At 35.5% G+C, this 12,141-nt stretch overlaps 1 protein-coding gene across 1 annotated transcript in view; it reads left to right on the top strand.

The window, feature by feature from the left end:
- Positions 1-3,026: 3,026 nt before the first annotated feature.
- The window catches only part of ics (ras suppressor protein 1), a 124,109-nt gene continuing 114,994 nt past the window's right edge, over positions 3,027-12,141 (top strand). The window contains exon 1 of the mRNA XM_068385378.1: positions 3,027-3,412. Within this exon, the coding sequence (XP_068241479.1) occupies positions 3,403-3,412 (10 nt within the window). The 5' untranslated portion in view covers positions 3,027-3,402. The remainder of the gene's footprint in view (positions 3,413-12,141) is intronic.

Genomic DNA, 12,141 nt, shown 5'->3' with positions numbered 1-12,141 from the left:
AAAATTTTTCAAACATATTTACTAAGTTTTTTATACTTCCGCTAATACCACTGATTGAGAGAGAGAGAGAGAGAGAGAGAGAGAGAGAGAGAGAGAGAGAGAGAGACTTACCTTATTGCCTTATTGCCTTATTCTATATTTGGGTTCTTCCAGGTCCCTCAGTGTGAGGCACCTCGTATATCCACCAGAGTTGCTTATGCATCCTCCGGTGTATTTTGCATCTTCCAATCTTGGATGCACCTTAGGTGTTTAGAGAGAGAGAGAGAGAGAGAGAGAGAGAGAGAGAGAGAGAGAGAGAGAGAGAGAGAGACGAAAGGAATTAGCTCCAGTAGGCTTTCAAAAACCATTTCATAAAATACTACCTAAAGCTTAGTCCTGTGAGTAAAGCGTGAAGTAAATAAAATATAGCCCTGATTGAAAAATATCTTCCGTGTGTAATTACTAGAATGAAAAAAAAAACTGTTTAATGCGTACAAAATGAGAAGCCCAAATGACTGTAACAATGACCAAAATGTACAACAATAACTTTTAATTATGATATGTTCATTTTTTCAGTCTTTCGACGAGTACCGATTTATACTCGACATAAACTTTAATTAAAGTCAACCAGTAATGAAAAGATTTTTCCTTTAAAATGAATGTTCAAGATAGCGCTCTCTCTCTCTCTCTCTCTCTCTCTCTCTCTCTCTCTCTCTCTCTCTCTCTCTCTCTCTCTCTCTCTCCAGCTGAAATGTTATAATACAAAATAATGTTCTCCGGTAATGAAAATACTTTTGCTTATGAAAAACATGTTTAGAATAGTCCTTAAACTCTCTCTCTCTCTCTCTCTCTCTCTCTCTCTCTCTCTCTCTCTCTCTCTCTCTCTCTCTCTCTCTGCTGAAATACTATAAAATAAATTAATGTTTTCCGGTAATGATAGTACTGTTGAATATGAAAATCATGTTTAAAATAGTCCTCTCTCTCTCTCTCTCTCTCTCTCTCTCTCTCTCTCTCTCTCTCAGCTGATGGGATATAAAACAAAGTAATGTTCTCCGGTAATAAAAATACTTTGCTCATGGAAAACATGTTTATAATAGTCTTTAACCTCTCTCTCTCTCTCTCTCTCTCTCTCTCTCTCTCTCTCTCTCTCTCTCTCTCTCTCTCTCTCTCTCTCATTTTAACACTCGCTCTTTCCAGCAAACACTTCACCCTTAGCACACAAGTTCCGAGGATCGTCGAACAAGACTTTCCATGAATTATTAACTTATTTTGAAGTGTTATGAAGCCAGGATGCTATTTTTTAATCTTTCTGTTTTTTTTAGCTTTTTTCATTTTAACATTTCTGTTTTTAGTGTATTATTCACAGTTAATTTTTAGTATATTTTTTATCCTTTCTAATTTTGTAGTGTTTCTGTTTTAGTGTCTACTTTTTAGATTACGTTTTGTCTATTATCCTTTCTATTATACTTTTTCTGTAGTTTACCGTTTTTAATTTGTAGCTTTTCTATTTTTAGCCTTTCTATATTGTAGAAGTAATTCTTGTAATTTTTTAGCCTTTCTATATTTTACCTGTATTTTTTATTTTTTAAGATTTTCATCCTTTTTAATTTTTTTTTATTTCTTAGTCTTTCTAAACGGACGTATTTTCGTAGTTATTTCATTATTTTCGTACCTTCTACCTTGCAGTCTACGCAATTTTGTTGTGTTTTATTTTTGCATTTTCCTTCTTTGGTGTTTTACTGTGAAGGATTCTCATTACAAAAATAATGGACTTCCTTATCCACACTACAAAGTTAATTAGCTTTTTCCATAAGTTTCTTTGTTGCTTCCGTTGTTTAATTGACTTAACTTATTTTTGTTCTGGCATTTTTGCTCATTCATTTTGTGGGAACTTTCTTTTCAAAGTTCTTGATCATAATAATAGTGATAATAATAAGTAAGCAAATAAACTATTTATTTTATCTATTTATTTAAAAAAGTAAATTAACAAGTATTAATATTGAATCACTTCCCCATTTATAGGTGAGTGATTAATTATAGTAATGATAATAATTTCTGAAAAATAATGCTAAAGTCCTTTTAGATCTGATCTCTTCAAATCATTAATGCTGCCGTCACAGCTTTACTTATTCTGTTGTTCTCTTTCATCAAAGGACGAAAATTAAGGGATTTTACATAACGACAGTATTCCAGTGTTTTATATAAGGTTTAAATGTCACCCATGAATGGCAGAGGCAAGGGACAGTGATAATGCCCTACAGACTGACATTATATACATTTGATCAGCGCCCAAGCCTCCTCTCTACCCAAGCTAGGACCAGGGAGGTCCAGGCAATGACTACTGATGACCCAGCAGGTAGACCTATAGGTTGCCCTAAACCCCCCATCCCTAGCTCACATGGATGGTAAGGTTGCAGACACTACAAGAAACTTTCGAGCTTGACCGGGACTCTAATCCCAGTCCGTCCAACGCCAGGCGGGGACGTTTCCAATAGGCCACCACAATTGCAAACTACTGCACAATCTCGTTTAAACCCGAATGTACCACTTCAGAGCGAACGAAGTTCTGCTATTCCATAGAACTTTTGTTGTGGTATGCTCCTCTACTTTTAATCCCTGACAAGTACATTTATATTCCCGATTTAGTTTTGATGAGCGCTGTTTCATAAAATGAAATGCTGAAAGAACATTTAAAAAGTCTATCTACTACTTGCATATGTTTGTTTAGCTCGGTTCCTCTGTGTTTGGTCGTATTGGCTAAATTTGGCTGGATTTTTTTTTTTTTTTTTTTTTTTTTTTTTTTTTTTTTTGGTGTTGCCACAATTAGTCATGCCTCTGATTTTCTTTATTTTAGTCTTTTATTCTGATGTAAGAGTAATGAGTTTTAAATAGTTGTGTGAGAAAGTTTAGTTCGAGGTAAATGGTACTAGAAGTAACAGTTTGTGTTAAATGTAGCCTATCAGTTAGTGACCCTGAAGTGGTTTCCGAGTTAACAAGAAGACAGTAATGTTAGTGTTAGCCGACTGAGTGGCAGTGAAGGTTGTGTATAGTCCCAGCGAGACGTTCTAATCATGTTTAGGAGATTCGGTTTACGACTTTGCGGACTAAATAGAACGATATGTTGTGAAAGTATGATTCAAGTTCTGAGGTACACATAAAGGCTGTTTATTGTACATGTCATTGTGACATTTCGATAATCCTAATTGCCGTTACACAGGAGAAAACCCTCCCTCACTTAGCCCAGCGTGAGCATGCTTGCAATGCAAATAGGTAAATGAAAAATGGGATTTCACGCAAATCCAAGACAACACTCAGAAGGTCCCAGGCAATTCTAATCCAGACAGTCTATCGGGAAAGACAAATGAAGGCTTTGTCACAAAATCTAAGTCGGAAATAAAACCTGAGGAAGAGGAGTAACGGGAAATGACAATGGGTGAGTGTTAATTGGTGCCTGTTTGTTAATGAGATGCGCACCATTTTATCAGCAGAAACTCTCGCGTTATCCTTACTCATTATTCTTGTTTATTCTCGTACATTATTCAGTATTATCACTGATCTCGATAAACCCGTGCGAGAATTTAGCTCAAAGATGAATTAATTTTGAACGTTTGTAATAGTTCAAGTAAATTTAAGTTTCCGAACATCTCATTCTGAACAACCATCCACTTATTACGAGATATTTTTCCCAATGTTAGAACTTTTGGTGTCGAGACTCCATTTACTCCCAAATTATGTAGTCCTGCAGCTCTTTTTCTTGTACAATAATTAGTAAGTTCTTTAAATGCTAGGAAAGCAACAAATGGCAAGATACGTTGAGCAAGGGGAGAGGGGTTATAAAAAAAAAAAAAAACTAGCTAGGTTTCCCCACTAAACGACCTGGAACGTAGTTAACCTAACAGAAGTTCGTGATGCCAGTGTATATTTTATATATATATATATATATATATATATATATACTTACTGAATAAAAAATGGAGTAATTACTCAAAAGTGTCCATAAAATATACAATGCACACTTTTGAGTAGTTACTCCATTTTTCATTGAGTATATATTTTGAATATACAGTATATCAAATGTACGCTGGCGTCACGAAATTTCGTTTTGTTGACTATGTTGACGATGTCTGCTTCAGGTCGTTTAGTGAGGAAACCAAGCTAGTATTTTTATAACCCCACCCTCCTTGCTCAACATATCTTGCTTGTTTTTGCTTTCCCAGCATTTAAAGAACCTCCAAATTACTGTGCAAAACGAGGAGAGCTGCAGGACTGCATAATTTAGGAGTGAATGGAGAGCGTCCAATTATTACGAGAGATTTTTCCCCAATATTAGAAAATTATGGTGTCGTGACATCTAAAGTTATTGACAATCGGTTATTTACTTATTACAGCTGTATTAAATGGAATTCTGTCTCCCTGTATAAGAAGCCTCATAGTTTCAGGAAATACACAGATCCATGAAAAAGACAGTCGTCATTATTATTCATAGTTGTCCATTAACTGCTTGTCATGTACAGAGAAATTAATATATATGTAAGTAACCTATTAACATTTTTAGTCAATATATGACGGCGTGTATTTTGTTTTATCTCTCGTGAAGGGTACATTGTTGGGTTAGAGTATACATTTTAAATGTGGAGCTCTTAGTCAAATAACAATATTTGTTAAATCGTGACTGAAAAGAAAATTTGAGAGACATGGAGAGAGAAATTTCGAAGTAAAATAGAAGGGCACTCAGTAGAGCGCAGACCTCCGCCACGGCAGCTGATTCCTCGACCTTTCTCTCAACCTTAACCTTGACCTTTGACCTTAGCCTTTATTAATTGGCATGGATTTTCATACACGCAAATATGAACCAAGTTCTAAGTCTCTTTGACATCGATGTCCAAACTTATGGCTGATTACGTGAATTGGACATTTTGTTTGACCGTAACCATGACCTTTGACCTTGACCTTCCAAAATTTAATTTCCAGCTTTTCACATAACGGTTAATCCCTGCAAGTTTCATTACTCTACGAGTAAGATTGTGGCCAGGAAGCTTTTAACAAACAAAAACACTCAGACAAATTCACAGGTCATGAAGATTTTAACAAACAAAAACACACAGACAAATACACAAACAAACACACAAACAGGGGGTAAAACATATCCTCTTCGTTGGCGGAGGTAATGAAGACTGACAACGAAGGTGAGTGAGTGGTAACTGGACAAATAAGTGTCCTGACTGAAAGAATGAAGGGGAAGTAAAACTTTCATAATGAATGGCTGCGTGAGTGGAATTAAGAAATATTTGCTTGCTTGAAGCTTTTGAGGATAAATGAAAGCGCGTGAAGCATAAATTGGTGTTCTAATACGCTTTGTTATCTCGTCAAAAAGAATGTGGTAGTTTTGTGAATTCGCTAATAGGAATGGAAGAGTGCGAACAATTTGCGTGATTTGTTTGTAAATAGTTAACAGTAATTTAAGTGGGGAGTACATTTTTTCGGCTTCTGAGAATGTAATTGCGCATGCGCTATTGTTACCTTATTGGGAAAATCTATATTTTTTTCTCCGAGGTAATTACTGCCTAGCCTATAAACTAATTAAAAGTTGCAAAATCTTTGTGCTGAAGTCCTCGGATGCTGTCATGGTTGAGCAATTCTTATGATGTGCTTATCAGTTGTCAGATGGCTGCCGTGACAAGAGAACGTCTCCCAAAAGTCAGTTCAATCAATTTGGGTAATTTGTTATATTTATAACTCTCCATACATTATTCAGTATTGCTGAGACGTGTGTTTAATTATCGAAGTAGAAATAAAATCATTTTATTTATGCCTCCTGGCTAGTACAGATGTAGCCCGTTGGCTTGCATTCGTATGGCAGCAGATCGATCCCACAATGTGAGTTTAGGCTGTTTACTAGGGAAGTCGCTACTGGAATTCGGCACCAATTCTGTTGTGCATTTCTTCGGATGATACCGGATTTGAAACCAAAAACCTATAACTTTCAAGTGTTGTGTCGTCGTCGGTCATGTTAGGATAGGGGGTCCCGATTCTTGACGTCCCCACCTTGCAGGAAATAAGGAAGAGGACCCGTCCCCATAGTTTAGATTAGGTGGATGTGGTTAGATTAGGATAAATTCCTTTTTGCCTTTAGTATATTTTCCGCCATCTAAAAATCCCGATGAAGGTTTCTCAGGAAACTCACTTGACCTCTGTATTTTTTTCAGCAAGATTTCTTGTGATTTACATATCTGCTATCGGTGCATGGTATAACAATCTCATTAAGCAGGCAGTATGGCGAGATATTCTTATAAATAGGAAGATTCAGGAAACGTGTGTATAGGATTGGATCCGTTCACCTTTTTTTTTTTTTTTTCTCCATGATTATGTTCCCTATTTAACTTAAAATGGTGAAATAAGGTGCAATAATGTTTTTATAACCACATGAAATAGTGATATAGGTCACAACCAAAGAGCTCTAACGAGTGATGTCTGCGTCTGTGCCACAATTTTCAAAGTTTTTAATGAAAGTCCGTCAATGTCTTTCCGTAGTTTTATTGTGCTGGAGCAACACACTAACATCATTTTATAGTTATTATTATTATTATTATTATTATTATTATTATTATTATTATTATTATTATTATTATTATTACAGTACAAGTTTTTGTCTTATTTTCATACAGAAAACCTTTTGTAATGTTAAGAAAAAACAACAATTGTCCCAAAACAATATACTTTGAATTGCTAGACAATACAGGACTCGGAAAAAATTCTCTCTCTCTCTCTCTCTCTCTCTCTCTCTCTCTCTCTCTCTCTGTATATATGTATGTGTATATATATATATATATATATATATATATATATATATATATATATATATATATATATATATATATATATATATATATATATATATATATATATATATATATATTTATATATATATATATATATATATATATATATATATATAATACTATTAGGTGCAACTCGGGACGAATATTGTTTATGAGATTGTCCCTCGTTGATGTCGCTCACTACCACGCAGTTCACTGTAATGCTACTACATTTAGCAATATATTCAAGAAGTTTACATGATAGCTGTGTCTTTTAAATTTTAGATTTTACCATGAAATTTGGCAGGAACAGAGAAACTGTTTCCCATCAGTCCTTGAAATTTCCATTTGGATATGTGAAATATTCTAGGAACAATTTACTCCAGTGCCAAAAATAACTATTCAACGAATACCGAAATATACGTTTGCTGTGGCTTTTCTATGGTAAATGTCAACAGGAAAATTGGTATGGACAAAATAAAAATCCATCCCATAAATTCCTGAAAATTTCATTTAGATATGTAAAGTATTCTACGAGTAATATACGGTACCGCCGAAAATCAGCCGCCTCCGGATATAAAAAAAATGGCTACTGTGACTCTTCTATGACAAGTATCAATACGAAAATTGATATGAATGTAGTTCACATAACACCCATCAAACTCTGTGAAAATCATTGGGATATCTGTAAAACTCTAGGAGTAATTGGCGCCTCTTCGTTTTTTTTTTTTTTTTTTTTTTTTTTTTTTTTTTTTTTTTCAGCTAAAAGTCATCACTTACGAACAAAAGTGACAGCCAGGGCATGCTTATAGCAGGTATGAACATGAAAATTGACAGAAACAAAACTTCTTATATATATTCAAATAATCCCTTCAACTTTAATTTTAATATATTTAGTGATATAGGAGTTATTGCCTCCGCCGCCGAAAATGTCAGCTGCTCCCCCCACCCCCCAACCCCGATCCGAAATCTTGGCATTTCATATAAGGTCACTCCCTTCGCGACAATAAAGGAGCTTGACAAGGAGACGAAATATCTCTTAAACTATTCCCAACATTCCTAGAAGAAGTTTTCAAGAATATTGATTGGGAAAATGTAAGAATTAACATTAATGGTGAATAACTAGAAACTTAAGATTTGCAGATGATATAATTCTGTTTAGTGAATCTTGAGGGTAACTGTAGAAATGTTGAACTAAAAATGAATATGAGTAAAACTAAGATTATTTTCAGTGAAAATGCAGACACACAAAACAAATATGAGTTATGGACGAATCTCTAAGAGATTGTCAATGAATATATTTACTTAGGACAGGCAGACAGTGGTTCCCCAGGACACGAGACCGAAATTAAAAGACGAATAAGCATGCGACTGAGAACTTCTGGTAAACAAAATGAGATTAGGAAATGTAAAATGCCACTTTCTCTAAAAAGTAAAGAATTTGACCTGATTGTCTTACCAGTATTAAATTGTGCATCAGAAACTTTGAGCCTTACTAAAACCTTATTACAAACAACTCAAAGAGCTATGGAAAGAATAATGATGGGATTAACACCAAGAGACTGAATGGATGAATGGATGAATGAATGATTTGAAGTTTTCTGGCATCCCAAAGAGACTGAAGAAGAACAACAGGGATACGAGAGCAAACTAAATTAGTGATATTCTAACATGTAAGAAAAATGTACATGGCCACGGCATATAATGAGAATGACAGATAAAAGATGGACATCATTATTATTATCATTACTAGCCAAGCTACAACTCTAGTTGGAAAAGCAAGATGCTATAAGCCCAAGGGCTCCAATAGGGAACAATAGCCCAGTGAGGAAAGGAAATAAAGAAATAAATAAATGATGAGAACAAATTAACAATCAATCATTCTAAAAACAGTAACAATGTCAAAATAGATATGTCATATATAAACTATAAAAGACTTATTGTCAGCCTGTTGAACATAAAAACATTTGCTGCAACTTTGAACTCTTGAAGTTCTACTGATTCAACTACCCGATTAGGAAGATCATTCCACAACTTGTCACAGCTGGAATAAAACTTCTAGAATACTGTGTAGTATTGAGCCTCATGATGGAGAAGGCCTGGCTATTAGAATTAAATGTCTGCCTAGTACAGTATTACGAACAGGATGGAAATGTCCAGGGAGATCTGAATGTAAAGGATTGTCAGTTATGAAAAATCTTATACAACATGCATAATGAACTAATTGAACGGCGGTGCCAAAGATTAATATCTAGATTAGGAATAAGAAATTTAATACATCATATGTTTTTGTCCAACAAATTCAAATGAGAATCAGCAGCTGAAGACCAGACAGGAGAACAATACTCAAAACAAGGTAGAATGAAAGAATTCAAACACTTCTTCAAAATAGATTGATCACCGAAAATCTTGAACGCCTTTCTCAATAAGCCAATTTTTTGTGAAATTAAAGAAAACAAACACCTAATGCGTTTCTCAAAAGTAAATTTGCTGTAGAGAATCACACCTAAAATTTTAAGTCATACAAAGTTGAAGAAACAGTATCAATACTGAGATCCGGATGTTGAGGAGCCACTGTCCTTGACCTAATTACAATCACATTTAAAGTTTTGTTAGGATTCAACTTCATACCCCATAATTTGCACCATGCACTAATTTTAGCTAGATCTCTATTAAGGGATTCAGCAACCCCAGATCTACATTCAGGGGATGGAATTGATGTAAAGAGAGTAGCATCATCTGCATATGCAACAAGCTTGTTTTTTTAGGCCAAACCACGTGTCATGTGTATATAGTATGAAAAATAATGGACCAAGAACACTACTCTGTGGAACACCAGATATCACATTCCTATACTCACTATGGTGCCCATCAACAACAACTCTTTGAGATGTATTACTTAAAAAATTTAATAATAATGCTAAGAAACGACTCACCCACTCTCAACTGTTTGAGTTTGAAAACAAGTGCCTCATGATTAACACGGTTAAAGGCAGCACTAAAATCAAGGCCAATCATACGAACTTCCTGACCACAATCAAGGGATTTCTGTACAGCATTGGAAATTGTAAGAAGGGCATCACATGCTCCAAGGCCTTTATGAAAACCAAATTGCAAACTAAGGAATAGATGATTACCTTCAGCAAACCTATTAAGACGTTTTGCCAGAAGACGTTCAAAAACTTTAGATAATATGGGAGTTATGGAAATTGGGCGGTAATCAGTTGGACTTGAGCTACCACAAACACATTTACATAGAGGAGTAACATTAACAATTCTCCAACAAGTGCTAAAAGCTCCTCTTCTTTGCTAACTTGAGCAAAATAACAGATAACTTTGGAGCTAAGAAATGTGCAGTCTTCATAACAAAGGAAAAACACTATTTGGGTCTACACCTCCATTAGCATCAAGGTCCAACAAAAGAGCTTTAATTTCGAAAAGTTAGACTAGTTAATTTAGCCTCGGGAAAACATGAATGAGGAAGTTCAAGTTTTTAATTACTCTGTTTACTGTCAAAAACATCAGTCAAAAGGGTTACCTTTTCCCTTGGACAGTGAGTGATTGAGCCATCCGGTTCAAGTAAAGGAGGAACTGTTTCGTATACACCAAAGAGTGCAGATTTAAGGGTAGACCAACAATTATGTTCCTGTGTTGTACCAGAATGTGTTTCTTTTATGGTTAAATTGTATTCTTTTTCAGTTGAGGCATAAACTCTCTGAGCAAAAGCTCTAAGCTGAGTATAGTTATTCCAGGCCAAATCTAATCTGTTACCCTTCCAAAGATGATAGGCCTCCTGCTTCTCCAAATAAGCACAATCACCTCTGAATCACGGTTTGTCCTTCACTCTGTACATTAGCACACGAGAAGGGATACGCCTATCAATTATGTTGACTAGATTCTCATTAAAAAGGACAAAAGGATCAACACTACTATATAATTGTGACCAATTCAAGCACAAAAGATCATGAAAAATCCCATTCCAATCTCCTCGAGATTTCATATAAATTTTACAAGAGTATGATACATCAGGGACAGGCTGCTCAGTCTTCACTGCTAATGAAATCAAGGCATGATCAGATGTCCCGACTGGAGAATCAACCTTACTAGTTATAAAGCCAGGGGAGTCAGTGTATACGAGGTCCAAGCAATTACCAGACCTGTGAGTAGCTTCATTTATGATTTGCTCACAGCCTGATTCAGAGGCAAAGTCTTAAGCTCTTGCCATGGCAATCGGCAGGAGAGATAGAACTTAACCACTCCCTATGGTGAGCATCAAAATCACCAAAAAAGACAAAAAGAAGCCTTTCTATCATCTTCTTGTATCTTAACCATAATGGTAAGAAGACAATCAAAGATACAACTATCCATGTCCGGATTCCGGTAGATCGAACACAAATAAAAGTTGTTATGCCTGCCACTAACTTTTATTACGTGAATCTCATGACATCCACATTGATAGCAGGACTTAAGAGAAGTAGGGTACTCAGTCCTAATATACACCGCCATTCCCCTGGTCCCAGGGATGGCATCACTTTTAAATATTATTGGCTTCTTAAAACCAATTGTAAGGAACTCAGATGAGTGCCTCATATTAGAAACCAAAGTTTCTAAGCACAAAAGAATATCATACTGTTTGGAAACAACTGTAAGGTCTCAATATTTGCATTAAGACCACGAATATTACAATACAAAAGACGATATTGATGAAATCTAGGACGTACTGGTCCCGGATTTCACCCAATGTCTCCAGACAGCATATAAATAAGAATTAATAGAAATAAAAAAAGAGACATCATACTTAAAAACTAGATCAATAAGACAACAAAAACAATATGTACAGAATTATGAATTAAGTGATTAATCAAACTCAAAAGTCGGAAAAACTGGTCAACATGGAGGAGCCGACACACCATGCAAGGCTAAATACCCTCCAGGATAGCCACTTCAACTGAGGGAAGGACAGTAAGGATGGTTTTGAGAAGAAAAAGAATCGGAAAAGGAAAAGACAACCTCTTGATAAACCACTAGGCATCCATAGCCCTTCTATTAAGCCTGCCCAACACACCATTTCAAAAACACAAGAGGAAGACAGAAAAATAGGATAGAATAGTGTGCCCGAGTGTACCCTCAAGCAAGAGAACTCTAACCCAAGACAGTGGAAGACCATAGTACAGAGGTTATGACCCTACCCAAGACTAGAGAACTGTGTCCTTCTCCTAGAAGAGCTGCTTAACATATCTAAAAGAGTCTCTTCTACCCTTACCTAGAGGAAAGTACACTGAACAATTGCAGTACAGTAATTAACCACTTGGGTGAAGAAGTGTTCAGTAATCTCATTGTTGTC

The sequence above is a fragment of the Palaemon carinicauda genome, chromosome 13 (assembly GCF_036898095.1).
Source record: "Palaemon carinicauda isolate YSFRI2023 chromosome 13, ASM3689809v2, whole genome shotgun sequence".
Classification (NCBI taxonomy): domain Eukaryota; kingdom Metazoa; phylum Arthropoda; class Malacostraca; order Decapoda; family Palaemonidae; genus Palaemon; species Palaemon carinicauda.
Note: the sequence above shows the minus strand (reverse complement) of the source record. Positions and strands in the feature narration are given on the sequence as shown.